The sequence below is a fragment of the Saccostrea echinata genome, unplaced genomic scaffold (assembly GCF_033153115.1).
Source record: "Saccostrea echinata isolate AGI-Se365-2 ecotype Australia unplaced genomic scaffold, CSIRO_AGI_Sech_v1 ptg000009l, whole genome shotgun sequence".
Lineage (NCBI taxonomy): Eukaryota > Metazoa > Mollusca > Bivalvia > Ostreida > Ostreidae > Saccostrea > Saccostrea echinata.
The window spans coordinates 31,905,351-31,924,188 of NW_026889758.1; the positions used below are offsets into that span (position 1 = coordinate 31,905,351).

Below are 18,838 nucleotides of genomic sequence, written 5' to 3' on the forward strand. Positions count from 1 at the left end.
CTTGTTAAATTTTGCGGCCATTCTTTTTTGAAATGATTTAGAGGCATATTTTAAACAATTTAAGGCCTATGATCATCAAACTTTGTCAGTTGATGTATTTTGGGTCCTCAAAGTATGTTGACTAAAAAGTAGGTCACCTTGACCTATTTTTTGAATTTTATGGAGAATCTTTTTCAAAACATTTAAAGTCATTAATTTGAATACTGAGAGGTTTAGAATCGTTAAATCTTGTAAGATGATGCATCTTGGGGCCATAAAACATATTTATTAAAAAGTAGGTCACTGTGACCTACTTTTTGAACTTTGCAGGCATTCGATTTCAAACACTTTAGAGGCATAAATTGGATATTTTAAGGCCTATGATCATAAAACTTAGCAATTTGATGCATCTTGGGTCCTCGAAAAACGTCAACTGAAAATAATGCACCGTGACCTACTTTTCAATTTATATGACTATAATTAAATATTTCGGGTACTAATTGGCTTAGAATCATCAAACTTTATCAGTTGATGCATCTTGGGTCTTTGGAGTAGGTTGACTGAAAAGTAGGTCACCGTGACCTACTTTAGAAAATTTATGGCTTTAATGAAATATTTTGGGTACTAATTGTCTTAGAATCATCAAACTTTGTCAGTTGATGCATATTGGGTCCTGGAAGTACAACAACTGAAAAGTACTTTTTAAAAAATTATGGCTTTAATTAAATATTTTGGGTACTAATTGGCTTAGAATCATCAAACTTTGTCAGTTGATGCATCTTGGGTCCTCGAAGTAAAACAACTGAAAAGTAGATCACCCTGACCTACTTTCAAAATTTTATGGCTGTATTTAATACTTTCATGTACTATTTGGTTTAGAATCATCAAAATTTGTCAGTTGATGCATCTTGGGTTCTCAGAGTAGGTCGACTGAAAAGTAGGTTACTGTTACCTACTTTTCAAATTATATGACTGTAATTAAATGTTTCGGGTTCTAATTGGCTTAGAATCATCAAGCTTTGTCAGTTGATGCATCTTAGGTCTTCAGAGTAAGTAGACTGAAAAGTAGGTCACCATGACCTACTTTTCAATTTATATGACTATAATTGAATATTTCGGGTACTTATAGGCTTAGAATCATCAGACTTTGTCAGTTGATGCATCTTGGGTTCACAGAGTTAGTTGACTGATATGGAGGTCAGTGTGACCTATTTTCGAAATTTTATGGCTTTATTTAAGTATATCAGGTACTTATCAAGGCTTAGAATCATCAAACTTTGTCAGTTGATGCATCTTGGGTCCTCAAAGTATATCATCTGAAAGTAGGTCACTGTGACCTACTTTAAAATTTTAAGGTTATAAGTTTAAAAATATTTTAGGTATTAATTGGCTTAGAATCATCAAACTTAGTTGATGCATCTTTGGTCCCTTGGATCCAGAGAATGACAAGTGATAAGTAGGTCACCATGACCTACTCTCAGGTACTAATTGGCTTAAAATTATCCTGGGTTCTCAATAGTGTTTTATCTAAAATATAGGTCATGATGACCTACCTTTGGAATTTCAAGGCTTTATCTAAATATACAGAATACTTAGAGGTTTCAAATAGAAGTGATAGGTTGTACAGTTTATCAGAAGAGCGATTCAAGGCCCTTGGGCCTCTTGTTCTTTTGTACCGTGTGTGCAGGTGGAATTAAATTATAAAAAGTTAACATAATTCTTATGTGCATGATATTTCTGTCACAGTTCTGACACAGTTCTGGACATTAGAAATAATTAAGCTTATAGTGTTGCCGATATTTTATGGTATGCTAAAAAAATATGTATAACAGAAAACATGTATAATTTTAAAAAAAATCAGCACAATATAGCCTTTCAGATACCTATACATGCAAATCAAATTACATATAATATGAAATATTTTATTGAAAAATTTTGATCTCTTCTCTATAAACAGGTTGACATTGAAGGCGAAAAGGGGCAATATGTAAGTGTTTTTTTTTTTACCAGAGTGTATACAAAGCGACTTTCCAAGCGATACATGAAAGCTTTGATGCATGACCAGGTACATGTAATTGCTTTCAAAGCATGCAAACTCAGACTATCTGGTCAGGTTGCTGGCCTGTCAATCAAATCAGCAGCTATTGTTTTATTTTGTATGATTGACGGGCAGTATATTATCTTAAGCTAGGTAGATTTTGTGGGCGTTAATGGAAAATTGGGTGTTTATTAAAAGCACACGTACTTGCCATATGCTGGAGTTACAAAACCGTAGTCGACAGAGTTTTTCACATAGCATGTTCAGAGCTGGTGTAATCATAAAGATACCATTTTAAAATGAAAACATATGTAAGAGTGTTAAGCAATGCATCTTGTTTTCAAAATATATCTCTTTTGAATTCTTTGTCTACAAACCTTGTGTGTCAAGTTAGAATTATCTGCAGAATTAAACACACGCAATTAATCTCTGAAATTAAACACACAATAACACATAACTGAGAAATAAATCGTTTATTAAATACATGTACATGTATGCAATTTTAAGATTAGGATTCATGAAATTGTGGACCTTTATTCACCCTTAATAAAATGTTTTGGATTTAAATTAAATCAAATTAAGATTAAATGATTTAATTGAATGATCCGATATGATTTAAAAAATAATTTTCCATAAATCATTGTGTTAGCAAAATGAATATAGAACGACAATGTTTTGTGTTTGAGCACTAATAGCTGCTTCCTCGGCCATATGCTATCAAGAGAAAGGTTACATACATGTAATTGTAAACAAACACAAAACCTGGGATGTATGTGAAATGCAGTTAAATGCAGTTAAAGACTGATTTATTTAATGCTAACTTTTTAAAAATTTAATTTAGTGTATGTTTCAACACGAAACGATGAAAAGATGTTTTGTTTACGAACGCAGGTCGCTGGTTCACACGCATTGGATCTCTTGTGATTTCCGCAACAATAATTTAATAAGTAAACCAACTTGACCAACATAGATAAGATGAGATAATTTGAAAGATCCGATATGATTAAAAAACACAATTATCTGTGCATCGTTGAGTTTGCAAAAAAGAGTTAGAACGGCAATGCCTGTTTAGTGTATGGCCACTGATCACTGGATCTAGGTCACGCGTGATCGGGGGATGGCTGGTTACGTAATTATAAATAAAAACAAACCCGAGACGTATTGAAAATGTGTGACTCAATAATTTAGAATGAATGCAACGGAACACGTAAAAACTTATTTCAAAGTAATATTAGTATTTATTTTGGATAGGTTTATCATTTATAGCAAGTTTATTTCAGTTATGCGCATAAATGCCCTGTTCACACGGAGAGTTTAATTCGAATTAAACAAAGTTACTGCGAATTAAATTTGAACCGCATTCACACGGAGAATTTAATGCAAATTAGTTTAATTTGAATTAATTTACTGCGCATTAAATTACTTCGCATTAGCTCCGTGTGAACGCTAAGCGAAGCTAATTGGAATTAAATTTTGACGCATGCGTAAGGGCAGAATTAAGTCACAGGTCACATGTCGGTGGTCAGATATAGGTACTTGTGCTATTTTAGAGTGTAAATCAAAGGAAAACTATGTTAATCACTAAAATGTGTACAGACACTATGACATTATGTCAAATCAGTGGTCAAATGTATCTGCTAGGCACAATGTGACGTGATTCAAAAATGACGTCATAATAGCCTTACTGAATAGCCTTATTATAGAAATAAAAATTTAATTCGCAATAGTTTAATTCGCATCAGCTGTCGTGTGAACGCAATTTAATTTGCATTAGTTTAATTTGCAATATTTTGCTTCGCATTAATTTACTGCAAATTAAACTCTCCGTGTGAACAGGGCAAAAGATTTCACCTTCACTTGTCTAATGAAACTAGTTACCTGTATATGGGTCAAGCTTCTAGCTCATCTGTTAAACAAGACTCGAACAAAATAAGTTCATGAGATCAATAATATGTTAAAGAACAACTTTTAAGTGACAGCTATATCAAAATATTCACCATTTTTGAGTTACAAAATGAAAACTTTCAAGGACCCTAGATCCCTTATTTAAGGGACCAGCCCCTTTTTGATGGTGCCCAATGAAAGACCTTAAAATTGTGCACAACTTTTATTCAACATATCTTAACAAAATATTTTTAGTTTAAAAGATACATAAGATACATAGGAAAATATGTGTAAATTTTCGCGCTTTTAGGCATTCTAATTTTTGACCCCTAACTAGCGCCATTTTGAATGCAGAAATCGAAAAACAAAAATAGATGTGCACAACTTCAATGCTTCTATTATTCAAATTTAGTAGTATTTCTGCTCTAGCTTTTTTAGTCTCCGAGCCTTTGTCTGGAAATGAAATCCCCTGAATTTTCATTCAAAGGGAAATAATTCCAAAGCTGAAGGGGACTTTTTAAATGTATGACAGCATTCTGATAGAGTTTTGTAACGTCTATAAGTTCTGAAAATTTGAGCAAAATCCGTTGAGAAATGAACGAGATATGAGGTCTAAAAGTTGGTGTCTAGAAAGGAGAAGAAAAAAAAAGAATAATAATCTTAACCATCAGAATCAGTAGAAGGTCTTCCGTTGGGACGGAAGACCTTAATAATCTTAATCATCAGAATCAGTAGAAGGTCTTCCGTTGGAAATGGAAGAGCTTAATGAAACATACTTTATTTTGGTTATAGATAACTCAATGAAAATTCATTTCATCTTTCAAAGTTACTGAGGTGATGGGCCTCTTGTAAATGAAATAATTACCACAATGTAAAAAAGACAAGATTACCACATGATCAATACAAAATATGGAAGTTGGATATATATATATATATATATATATATATATATATATATATATATATATATATATATATATATATATGTATGTATGTTATATCCATATAAATATCTTTCTATATATTTATTACTAATAGAAAGTCCAACAAATGAAATGTTAATTGCATTGGTCTAACAATTTTATTGTTGACCGGCCTGCCAGTCCAACATAAGAATTGTTAGATCGCAACGTCACAGCTACGTCACAAGTAAAATCATCGTTCAATATCGGCAACACGGAAATAGCCGAAGTTTAGAGCTGAAAGAGTTGTCGTTTTCTATACGAAAGAATATGTTTTGTGATAAACAATTTTTATGATATAATAATTTTATTCTTTATTTTTTCATTCTCTCCTATTGTTTTATTGATTAAGCCAAAATTTTTCAAAGAAAGTAATTGATTATATATTGATTAGATCTATTCAAATGTTTTAATTTATTTGTTCTATCTGAAGTGAAGGGTATAACAAAACAGTTATAGACTCATCGTCTGGGATTTGGCAACATATGATTTGTTGGAGCTGAAGGTGAAAATGTTGCCCTTGGCCTGCGGCCTCGGGCAACATTTTCACCTTCAGCTCCAACAAATCATATGTTGCCCTCATACCCAGTCAATAACTGTGTAAGATATATATATATATATATATATATATATATATATATATATATATATATATATATATATAAAAGCACTGAAAACCAACAACACTGTATATTCTAAGTGTCGGATCTACTAAGTAGATACAAGGTCACGGATGGAAATGTATATAAAGCACTAAAAATGACCAACGACACGAACAATAATAATTGTCAAATTTTCGGGACAACCTGTCCCTTCCTCAGGACAAAGAAAAAAGTTAAGAAGTCATAAAAACAAAGGAAATAGAGAAACAAAAACAACTAGCACTACTACTAAACTACCAAACACTAAATATTTACAGTGTAACATGTTTAATTTGAAGTTTATAAACAGTTGTGAACAAAGAAATCCGGAGCGCTATGAATTGCGTTCGGTCTCTCATGTGTACTCTGGTGAAGTGTGATTTACATAATTGAAGGAATTAATTATCGGTAATTAATTACGACCAAGCAGTAAATCATACATTGTCTTATTCTTTCAAAAATAGCGTAACTATACATGATAAAAAGAAATTAAAGAAATATAATATAGAAGGGCAATTTTAAAATATGAATTTGGATACATTATAAATTTGAAAATCGGATAAAAGAAATAAACAAAAATGTAAGCTGTAAATATTTGGGTAGGTTGTTCCAGAATTGCTAATGTGAATTAACGGTCAAGTTTACACTATATAGAGAGAATGAACTTGTTTGTTACAATCTGGGATTGGGTATAGTTTACGTTCATCCTGGTGAAGTCATTAAGTTTGTTAATACCATTAGGGTGGAATGACTTCAACCTGTGCATCCAGAACTTTTCCTTGCCTTTTCCCTGAGTGTCTGTCCATCTTGGATTATGGTCAATAACCACTACTGTCATGTCTTCCCATTTGTGACCATCAAGGTTGAAATGTTCCCCAACGGGTTCATTGAGTTTTTTGGTCCTAATGGTAGAACGGTGATTATTGACTCTCCTGTGGAGATCTCCTGTTTCACCAACATACTGTTTGGAGCAAACTTTGCAACTGATGAGATAAATGCAGTTGTTTGTTTGACAGCACAAATTCCCTAGTATTTTGTAGCTGAGGCCTGTAACGGGGCTGTTAAAGCTGTCTGTGTCAGAGCTGTGCTTACAGAGAAGACATCTTCTATCAGAGCAAGTTTTAAAGCCCCCTTTAGGTGATGGATTGTCCAATCTGGTTCTTACTACCATGTCCTTTAGGTTCCTCGGGCGTCTGTATGCAGCCAATGGGGGCTCCTTAAAGACCTCTGCCATTCGTTTATTTGAGTGGAGAAATGGCAGATTCTTTTGAAGGATACCGCTGAGGTTCTTAAGGACAGGATGGTATGTGGTTACCAGAGGGACAATTATTATTGTTCGTGTCGTTGGTCATTTTTAGTGCTTTATATAATAGTATATATATATATATATATATATATATATATATATATATATATATATATATATATATAATACTTTAAAGTGGAACTCTGCAATGGGTTTAACATGGGCATAATGGAGTGATAAATCTGCACAGACTGATGAGATCAACAGATTTTTTTTTAATTTACAATAAAAAAGATGTAAAAAATAAAATAAAAATCCACCTCCCAACAACAATTTTTATCGAAATTTGGATGAGAATCTAGCAAATTTTTTTTTATTTATGCCTTAAAAGGTGTAAAATCTTCATCAATATTTGTAATGACATTGATAGCTGTCCACATGTTTTATGTCTCATTGTAGCAACATACTTTTTCTAATGTGGAAGAGAAAATTGAAGAGGTAATTTGATCGAGTATTTAATAAGATTTTTTATTTAATTTCGTAGATAAAATATGTCCTTTAAGTTACCTGAGCCCATTGAGGCTGAGAGATCTGGGAAAAGAACAGCAAGCGATCTTGAAGAGGAAAATGGTTCAAGTTCGGTAAGAATAATACGTTTGTTGTAATTTCACCTTAAACAAAAGCTTAATACCTTAAGTGATTTTTTTTCTACACAAAGGTCTTAAATCTGTTATATTTAAGCATAGCAGCTAGGTTTTATTAGGTCACCTGAGTCACTCAGGTGACCTATTGCTATCCGTTTTCGTCCGTCGTCGTCCGTCGTCCGTCGTGCGTCGTGTGTTAACATTTGAACATTTTCAGCTTCTTCTCTGAAACCGCTGAACCAATTTCAGCCAATTTTTGCATATGGCATCTATGTGTGAAGGGGAACAAAATTTGTGAATTTCATGGTCCCTGCCCCCCTGGGGCCTGAGGGGTGGGGCTAAAACCATCAAAATTAATGCAATCTTTAAAAATCTTCTTCTTTACTCCTGGACATCAAGCAGTCAAACTGTTGACATGATTGTAATAAGCATTGAGCCCTCTGCCAAAGTTGTGAAATTCATGGCCCCAGGGTCAGGGGTTCTGGTGCTAGGGCGGGGCTATATAGATCATATAGTGAAAGTGCATTATTTCTTTGAAAATCTTCTTCTCTACTCCTTGGTATTATTGAAACAAATTGAATACATAGTTATGATAAGCAAGGGTGACTCTACCAAAATTGTGAAATTCATGGCCCCAGGGTCAGGGGTTCTGGTGCTAGGGTGGGGCTATATAGATCATATAGTGAATGTGCATTATTTCTTTGAAAATCTTCTTCTCTACTCCTGGGTATTATTTAAACAAATTAGATACAGAGTTATGATCAGCAAGGGTGACTCTACCAAAATTGTGAAATTCATGGCCCCAGGGTCAAGGGTTCTGGTGCTGGGGGCGGGGGGTATATAGATCATATAGTGAAAGTGCATTATTTCTTTAAAAATCTTCTTCTCTACTCCTTGGTATTATTGAAACAAATTAAATACAAAGTTATGATAAGCAAGAGTGACTCTACCAAAATTGTGAAATTCATAGCCCCAGGGTAAGGGGTTCTGGTGCTGGGGGGGGGGGGGGGCTATATAAATCATATAGTGAAAGTGCATTATTTCTTTGAAAATCTTCTTCTCTACTCCTGGGTATTATTTAAACAAATTAAATACATAGTTATGATAAGCAAGAGTAACTCTACCAAAATTGTGAATTTCATGGCCCCTGGGTCAGGGGTTCTGATGTAAGGGCGGGGCTCTATTTATTATATAGTGAAAATGCATTAATGCTTTAAAAATCTTCTTCTCTGCTTCTGGGTATTATTTAAACAAACTAAGTACATTATTATGATAAGCAAGGACACCTCTTCCAAAATTGTGAAATTCATGGCCCCAGGTACAGGGGTTCTTGTGCTAGGGTGGGGCTATATAGCTCCTACAGTGAAGGTGAATTATTTCTTTGAAAATCTTCTTCTCTGCCCCTGGGTACTATTTAAACAAACTAAGTACATTGTTATGATATGCAAGGATGCCTCTTCTAAAATTGTGAATCTCATGGCCCCAGGGTCAAGGATCCTTGTCAAAAGGGGGGGGGGGGGGCTCTATTGATTATATAGTGAAAAATCAAAATTTCTTTGAAAATATTCTTTTCTGCTTCTGGTTAAAAAACAAAGAAGCTAAGTATATAGTTATGATGAGCAAGAGTGCTTCTTCCAGAGTAGTGAATTGCATGACCCCTGGGTCAGATGTGCTGGTATAAGGGTGGGGCTGTTGATAATGTAGTGAAAATGCATTAATTCTATTAAATGATCCTGTCTGCTCCTTAATGTTAAGCAGTTAAACAAAGTGATTACTTATGATGAGCAAACTTGAAACTTCTGGTCCCAGGGTGAGAGGCTCTGGTGTTTCTCGGTGGTGAAGGGGGGGGGGGGGAGGGGCTCTATTGATAATATAGTGAATCTGTAGTGAAAATGCATTATTTCTTTAAAAATCTTCTCTGCACTTGGGCATATCAGACGCAAAAAGTGTAAAAGTTGTAATAAGGAAGGGTATTTTTACCAGATTTTTGAACATCTGGACCATTTGGTCAAGTGTTCTGGTCCTCGCCAGGGCTCAATTAATTTGCATTCTACTGAGAGGAGTTATTCACCTTTGCCGTTTACTTTTGATAATTAATCATTGTAAATAATGTACATGAAAAATTAATAGAATAAGAGAATTATGCAAGAATTTTTATTGTATAATACAAAAAGTATTTTCATAGTTTTAATGATCATGTGGACTTGTAAGTAATAGATAAATAAAAATGAGACAAAAATAACTTGTCTTATTAAATGTTCATCAAAGACCAAGAGAGGCCAATGTAAGAGATTACAACAAGGAATTAAAATAGTACAAAAGCACTGATAGTTTGGTAATATACTGTATGGTGATAGTGATAATTGGGGAACAGATTAGAACCTAATTTATGAACTGTTAATGAATAGTAGACTAATTATTTTGTTGATCCTGGTCACCCTATTTTTCTTGCTAATGGGCAACAAAGCTTCACCTTTCATTTCATTTTAATACTCTATGGATCCTCTAAATTGTTGTATTATACTCAGGTGACCGTTAAGGCCCTTGGGCCTCTTGTATTTAAAGAAGATGTGTTTGTGAAACACTGATGCCCCCGTATGGCAGCTTATGGCGAGGGGTGAATTTTCTCAAATGCATGTCAAACTTCAAAAGTTATGGCCCAAGGTTAAAGTTTTTAAAAAAGTGGGTCAAACTCTAAGGTCAAGGTCAAAAGGTCAAAAATATTTATACCCACTGAAAGGTCCTGTCACAAGGAATTCACATGTGAGGTATGAAAGTCCTAGCTTCAACTGTTTAAAAGTTATGGCCAAGGTTAAAGTGTGGTTTTTTTTTTGTAAAAGTAGGTCAAACTCCAAGGTCAAGAGGTCAAATTTGGAGGTACCCAAAGAAAGGTCTTGTCACAAGGAATACACCTGTGAAATATGAAAGCCATAGCCCCAACCACTCAAAAGTTATGGGCAAGGTTTTTGCGGACAGACAGACAGACGGACAAACAGGGCAAAAACTATATACCCCCAAAACTTTGTTTACGGGGGCATAAAAATACCTGTTTAAAAAAATTCCTTCTCTACTCAACATACTCAAGGATGTAATCAGGTTAAGCAGGTAAGCTTTTTCCAAGATTATAATATTACTTATCAGGTTTTTCACTGACTGTCTACAGAAATATATATTGGGTTGATCAATCTAATAGACGGCGAAAGCAGATAATTAGGTAATTAAAACCAAAAGTACTGCTTGCTAAAAAATCTTCTTCTCAAGAACCACTGGGCAGATTATCACCAAACTTACACCTTACTTGTAGATTAAAATTTGCACGGGGAATCACCCTGGGACAAAGGGTGTGGTCTCAAGGTCACTTCAAAGTTGACCAAAAATTACATTTTATTAAAATGTTGATATTTTGCCTACTATAAGGAGTAGGATCAGTTGATGCATCTAAGGACTTTGTATTTTGTTGACTCAAAAGTAAGTCCCGGTGACCTACTTTTTAGCTCACCTCAATGGAGTTAGGGGGAGCTTATGTGATACCGTCGGCATCAGCGTCCCAGGTTAAAGTTTTTGGTGCTGTTTTTAGCTCACCTGAGCTGAAAGCTCAAGTGAGCTTTTCTGATCACATTTTGTCCGTAGTCCGTCTGTCCGTCTGTCCGTCCGTCTGTCCGTCTGTAAACTTTTCACATTTTCGACTTCTTCTCCAGAACCACTGGGCCAATTTCAACCAAACTTGCCACAAAGCATCCTTGGGTGAAGGGGGTTCAAGTTTGTTCAAATGAAGGGCCATGCCCTCTTCCAAGGGGAGATAATTAAGAATAAGTGAAAATTTGGTGTCTTCTTTTAAAAATCTTCTTCTCAAGAACCACAGGGCCAGAAAAGTTGAAACTTATGGGAAACCTTCGTTACATAGTGTAGATTCAAATTTGTTCAAATCATGACCCCCGGGGGTAGGGTGGGGCCACAATGGGGGATCAAAGTTTTACATAGGAATACATAGGAAAATTCTTTAAAAATCTTCTTCTCAAGAACAACAAAGCCACAATTAGTCATATTGATACGAAATCATCCTCAGGTAGTGTAGATTCAAGTTTGTCCAAATCATGACCCCTGGGGGTAGGGTGGGGCCACAATGGGGGATCAAAGTTTTACATAGGAATATATAGGAAAATTCTTTAAAAATCTTCTTCTCAAGAACAACAAAGCCACAATTAGTCATATTGATATGAAATCATCCTCAGAGTAGTGTAGATTAAGTTTGTTCAAATCATGACCCCCGGGGGTAGGGTGGGTCCACAATAGGAGATCAAAGTTTTACATAGGAATACATAGGAAAATTCTTTAAAAATCTTCTTCTCAAGAACAACAAAGCCACAATTAGTCATATTGATATGAAATCATTCTCAGGTAGTGTAGATTCAAGTTTGTTCAAATCATGACCCCCGGGGGTAGGGTGGGGCCACAATGGGGGATCAAAGTTTTACATAGGAATATATAGGAAAATTCTTTAAAAATCTTCTTCTCAAGAACAACAAAGCCACAATTAGTCATATTGATATGGAATCATCCTTAGATAGTGTAGACTCAAATTTGTCGAAATCAAGACCCCCAGGGGTAGGGTGGGGCCACAATGGGGGATCAAAGTTTTACATAGGAATAAATAGGAAAAATCTTTTCAAGAACAGGAAAGCCGTGATTAGTCATTTTGATATTGAAGCATCCCCAAGTATTGTAGATTCAAGTTTGTTCAAGGCATCCTCCAGTAGTAGGGTGGGGCCATAATCGGGGATCAAAGTTTAACAAAAGAATATATTATAAGAAATATCTTAAAAAATCTTCTTCTCAAGAACAACAAAGCCATAATTAGTCATATTGATATGGAAGCATCCTTAGGTAGTGTAGATTCAAGTTTGTTCAAATCTTGAACCCCCCTCCCTTCCTCCCCCCCAGGGTAGGATGGCAGACATCTTTAAAATTCCGTTTCAAGAATAGCAAAACCATGATTAGTTATATGAATATAGAAGCATCCTCAGAAAGTTTAGATTCAATTTCATTCAAAACATGGCAACTGGGGATAGGTTATGCCTAGAACAGTTGATCAAAGCTTTACGTATGAATATATAGAAGAAGAAATCTGCTGACAAAGAACAGCAGGGCCATATTGACTCAGGTGAGCGTTGTGGCCCATGGGCCTCTTGTCTTTTTAAGTACTTCTATGCCCTACATTAATCTGAGAGGCTTGGAAGGTGCTTCTAACTGTGTTTCATTGTACCAGTCAAGGTGTCAGATGCTGCAATTTCAGCAAAGGAATGACCAGGATAAGGTTTTTGGAGCAGGTTAAAGTTTTGGGTGCAGCTTATCTTGGGTCCTCAATGTAGGTCGACTGAAAAGGTCACTGTGACCTACTTTTAAAAATATATAGCTTTAATTAAATATTTCGGGTACTAATTGGCTGAGAATCATCAAACTTTTTCAGTTGATGCATCTTGGGTCTTCAAAGTAAGTCGACTGAAAAGTAAGTCACTTTGACCTACTTTTAAAAATATATAGCTTTAATGTTTTATGGCCCAAGATGCCTCATCTTACAAGATTTCATGATTCTTAACCTCTCAATATTCGAATTAATGACCTTAAATGTTTTTAAAAAGATTAACCATAAAATTAAAAAAGTAGGTCAAGGTGACCTTCTTTTTAGTTGATGTACTCCAAAGATGCATCAACTGACAAAGTTTGATGATCATAGGCCTTAAATTGTTCAAAATAGGCCTCTAAATCATTTTGAAAAATGGGGCTTATAGTTACTTGGAAATGAGACCTGCTCCAAAAACTTTAACCTGTTCACTCATCCGGAAAATGTAGGTCAGATCCAGCAAGCCTGGTTATGTGTATCCTTAGATTCAGTAGATGTACTCCGAAGACCTAAGATACATCAACTGAAAAAAATTGATGATTCTAATCACTGTGACTTACTTTTTCAATTAATATGGCTGTAATTAAATATTTCGGGTACTAATTGGCTTAGAATCAAACTTTGATGCATCTTGGGTCTTCTGAGTACTGCAACTGAAAAGTAGGTCAAGGTGACCTTCTTTCAAAAATATATGACTATATTTAAATATTTCAGGTACTAATTGGCTTAGAATCGTCAAAATTTGTCAGTTGATGCATCTTGGGTCCTCAGAAAGTGTCAACTGGCATAATACCCAGGAGCAAAGGAGAAGACTTACAAAGAATTACTGCACTTTCTCTATATAATCAATAGAGCCCCATCCTAACACCACAACCCCTGACCCTGGGGCCATGGAATTCACAATTTTGGAAGAGGCACCCTTCTTTATCATAACTGTGAATTTCATGGCCCTTGGGTCAGTTGTACCATTGGGGGGTCTCCTATGATTATTTACTGAAATTGAATTGATGCTTTGAAATCTAATCTTTGGTATTAATCAAAGATTTTTGATGAGCAAGGGTGCCTTTTCCAAAATTGTTAAATGTATGTCCCCAGGGTCAGGTGTTCCTGTGGGGTGGGGCACTACTGTTTATACCCGCACTTTCTAAAGAAAGTTCGGGAATAATGTTGTTGCTCATGTCCGTCCGTCTGTCTGTCTGTCTGTCACACTCTTCTTTCTCAAACTCCTCTTACATTTTACACAGTAGCCTAATCATCTTTTGGGAGATGGTTGGTGGTGTCATGTAGATGTGCAGTAAGGTTTCAGAATTTTTTTTCTTCACCCTGGGGGTCAAATGGGGATTGAAAAATGATGTTTTTAATGGAAAAAGCTCCTGGTTCCCTGAACTCCTCTTACATTTTACACAGTAGCCTAATCATCTTTTGGGAGATGGTTGGTGGTGTCATGTAGATGTGCAGTAAGGTTTCGGAATTTTCTTTTTCGCCCAGGAAGTCAAATGGGGGTCGAAAAACGACATTTTTTATGCAAAAAGCCCCTGGTTCCCAGGAATCCTCTTACATTTTACACAGTAGCCTAGTCATCTTTTGGGAGATCGTTGGTATTAAATTTACATTAATCAAGAAAAATGTGTCTGTGAAATTTGTCATTATTAAATGTGTCAATGATTTGACAAAATAAACATTAAATTACAAAATTATTGTAAGGATTAGATTAAATGGCTACAAAAGTTATTGCTTTTAATCGTTTTTGATGTACTTTGACCATTTCCAGCTTTAGAGGGAAAGGATGATCTCCTTTAGTCAATCATGACCAATATACTGTTAAATGTGTCATGACACAGAAATGCAAACAAGACGGTACATGCATATATGGCTATATATATATTGTATTTCCAAATGGTTTCGGGTAAAGCTTTCAAATGATTTATATTTTACCATTTCCATTTTATTGGAAGGGGGTAGAGGAGGGTTTGACCTCCAGGGGCAATGACCTGTATTGTGTTTTATGTGTCAAGACCCAAATAACAAGATAATATATGGTTAAGAGTAAAGCCTACCGGTAAATGATTTGAGATATTGGACCAATTCCAGTTTTAGAAGTCCTGTAGAATGCAGGGACACCCCCCCCCCCACTTTTTTTTTCTGAGTATAGTATTTTGCTATAGTAAATATTTCTTCAGATGCTGCCCCCCCCCTTTTTAGCTCACCTGATCCAAAGGCTCAAGTGAGCTTTTTTGATCAAATTTTGTCTGTTGTCTGTCGTTGTTGTTGTAGTTGTAGTCGTCGTAAACTTTTTACAGTTTCATCTTCTTCTCCAGAACTACTGGGCCAATTTCAGCCAAACTTGGCACAGAGTATCCTTGGGTGAAGGGGATTCAAGTTTGTTCAAATGAAGGGCCACGCCTTCTTTCAAGGGGAGATAATTGTGAAATTCTGAAAAATTTATGGCATCTTTTAAAAATCTTCTTCTCAAGAACCACTGTGGTAGTAAGAAAATAGGAAACTTACGTGGAAGCATCTTCAGGTAGTGTAGATTCAAGATTGTTCAAGTCACAACCCCTGGGGGTAGGGTGGGGCCACAGTGGGCGATCAAAGTTTTTCATAGGAATACGTAGGGATAATCTTTAAAAATTTTCTTCTCAAGAACAACTAGTAAGAACAACAAAGCCATGATTGGTCATATTTATATGAAAACATCCTCAGGTAGTGTAGATTCAAGTTTGTTCAAATCATGACCCCCGGGGGTAGGGTGGGGCCACAGTGGGTGATCAAATTTTAACATAGGAATACATAGGGAGCATCTTTAAAAATCCTTTTCTCAAGAACAGCAAAGCCTTGATCAGTCATATTTATATGGAAGCATCTTCAGGTATTGTTGATTCAAGTTTGTTCAAATCATGACCCCAAGGGTAAGGCCACAATTGATGATCAAAGTTTTACATAGGAATATATAGGAAAAATCTCAAAAAATTTTCTTCTCAAGAACAACAAAGCTATGATTAGTCATATTTATATGGAAACATTCTCAGGTGTTGTATATTCAAGTTCTTCAAATCATGCCCCCTGGGGAGGGGGTGGGGGGGGGGGGGTAAGACATTTTGACTGACTTGAAATGACTGACCATTACATTTAGAACATGCTAATTAATTAAGTACTTAAATATCACCAAAGTATCATATATTATACATCAGTGTTTTTGGAATTGATTAAACTTTAGCATTGTCACATAATTTTGTAAAGAATTATAAATGTACAATTAACAGTATAGGTGAAACCAGGTAAAATGAATTTTTTGCAACTAATCTTGATATTGTCCTCACTTTGAAAGAAATTAACTTTTATGAAACGTTTCTCTTTAGAAATACCTGTATACTTAGCATATAATACCAAATCATTTAAAAGGTCCATTAGTTTTTTAGCTCACCTGAGCTGAAAGCTCAAGTGAGCTTTTCTGATCACATTTTATCTGGCGTCCGTCTGTCTGTCTGTAAACTTTTCACATTTTCGACTTCTTCTCAAGAACCACTGCACCAATTTCAACCAAACTTGCCACAAAGCATACTTGGGTAAAGGGGATGCAAGTTTATTCAAATGAAGGGCCACATCCTCTTTCAAGGGGAGATAATTAAGAATTTGTGAAAATTTGGTGTCATCTTTTAAAAATCTTTAAAGTCACTACCTGACTTGCTTTGAATGCTGGATCTGACCTACATTTTCCAGATGACTGACCAGGTTAAAGTTTTTGGAGTAGCTCTATAATTATATGGCCTGTTATGATTCAACTTGCATGGATGATGCATCTAAGGATGGACAATGCCAGACTTGCTTTGGATGTAGGAAACAAAAAACATTTTCTTGATTAGTGAACAGGTTAAGGTTTTTGGAACAGGTCAATTCCCAATGAACTTTATAACTACTTAAACAGAACTTACATGAATATTGTTGTCAGGATGCACACTAACTATAAAGAAAATTTGATGTGAGATTTGCATTACTTTTACTGACAACATTTGTTGAGGTGAGCTTCGTAATCTTTGATTACCAATGTTTTTTTTAAGGAAGATGAAACACTAAGCTCTAGTAAGGAATCCTTGCAGCCTAGGAAAAAACGTGCACCATCAAGTAGTACATGGAGTGAGCATGATGATGAAGCAGATTCAAGCTGTTTGAAGAGTCGACTCGCAAGTTCTATGAGAGGAAACTTTTCACCAAGTCAATGGACCTATAAAGATCTTATGTACATAAATATCTTTTATGAGGATTTCCCAGAACCCTTGGAAAAATTCATTAAAGATGTGAAGGATGATTTTAGGAAATGTTCAGGTTTTTCTCCTGATCCCAGCAAAATTACCATCTTTCTCAAGAAACAACTTGAAAAAAGTTTGACATTTTCATATGACATAAGAAAAAATGCAAGAATTTTTCATGTAAAAAGACAAATAACAGAGAAGGAAAATGTAAAAAAAGAGGTCAAGGAAAATATCAAAAGGGCATTGGAAAAGTGTGATGTACTACGAGATAACACGTAAGTTATTTCCTAGTCAGTTTTACTAATTACTAATCATTGATGATGCTGAGTTAAATTATCAAATATCAGAAATGGTTTTAAGCTGAAGGCTCAAGGGAGCTTTTTTGTTTAAAATTTGTCCATTGTTGTTGTTTTTAACTTTTCACATTTTCATTTTCTCAAGAACCTCTGGACCAATATTAACCAAACTTTGCACAGAGTTTCCTTGGATAAAGGGGATTCAAATCTGTTCAAATGAAGGGCTATACCCTCTTCAAAGGGGAGATGAATAAGAAATATTGAAAATTTGGTGGGGGTATTAAAAAATCTTCTCAAGAACCACTGGGCCAGAATAAATGAAACCTTGATTTAATGTAGATTCAAGTTTCATCATCATGATCAAGACCCCTGGGAGTAGGGTTGGCCACAATATGCGATCAAAGTTTTACATAAAAATTACACAAGTAGACTACATTAAAATACTTGATTCTGTTTATTGGTTTTTGACTTCAATAAACGGTGTTGCCATGGTTACTAAAAATAGAAATTTCTATAAAATACTTTCAAAACACTTTTTCTACAGTTTTGGTTTGATTTTAGTATAACTTGGCACACAAGTAAAGTAGACGAAGATACATAATTCTGTTTATTGGTTTTTGATTTCAATGAAAGGGTTGCCATGGTTACTAAAAATAGAGATTTTTTGGAAACACATTCAAAATGCTACTCCTCCTACAGTTTTGATCTGACTTCAATATAACTTGGCACACAAGTAGAATACACCAAGACACATATGACTGCCGTCATGAGAAAAGGGCCCTTATCTTTTGACGTCATAATGCTCAGAAAACGACGTCAAAGTCGCGGTGTTGTAAACACGGAAGTAATTTTTGTCGACTGCGTTTCGTGAACAAGAAATAAAATTGGATTTCCAGGTGAAATAAAAAAAATATTTGAAAATTGATGCTGAAATTTGTAATAAATAATATTATTACTATTTAGTACATGTATTTATTCATAATTCTGTTTATTAATAAGCATTTTTCTTGATATCGCATAATTAATCTAATCGCGACATTGAACACATTGTTGGGTACAGCGATTTATAGCGATGTCTATATACTATGCATGACTAAAAATACTGTGTATTTGTTTTCTGAGCAATTTGCAAATACTTAAATTTGACTCATTTGAATCAGACTTATTATTAAAAGGTATTCTACATGCACGTAAATATTTTTTTTTCAGAGAGAGAGAGAGAGATAGACAGAGATAAATGCACATATACGCGTACTTTATAAGTGCTTTATTTTAAAAATTCCTTCATTTTAAAATGGTTATTTAAATTTTAATCCATAGTTAATCATATTGATATGCACAATTAGACCAGAGAAGGGTGAAGCATTGATGTGTGTGTGTGGGGGGGGGGGGGGGGGGGGGGATCGGGAGATTATTGACAAACAAAAAAAAAATATAAATAAATAAATCGACGAATAAAAAAGACAACCGGTAAAAGTTCAAACAAAAAAAAGAGAA

At 35.0% G+C, this 18,838-nt stretch overlaps 1 protein-coding gene across 1 annotated transcript in view; it reads left to right on the top strand.

Annotated features, from left to right (window-relative positions):
* LOC133182212 (uncharacterized) overlaps positions 1 to 18,838 on the top strand; it is an 87,806-nt gene that overhangs the window by 27,348 nt on the left and 41,620 nt on the right. The window contains exons 2-3 of the mRNA XM_061316968.1: positions 7,295 to 7,391; positions 16,854 to 17,320. Of these exons, the coding sequence (XP_061172952.1) occupies positions 7,302 to 7,391; positions 16,854 to 17,320 (557 nt within the window). The 5' untranslated portion in view covers positions 7,295 to 7,301. The remainder of the gene's footprint in view (positions 1 to 7,294; positions 7,392 to 16,853; positions 17,321 to 18,838) is intronic.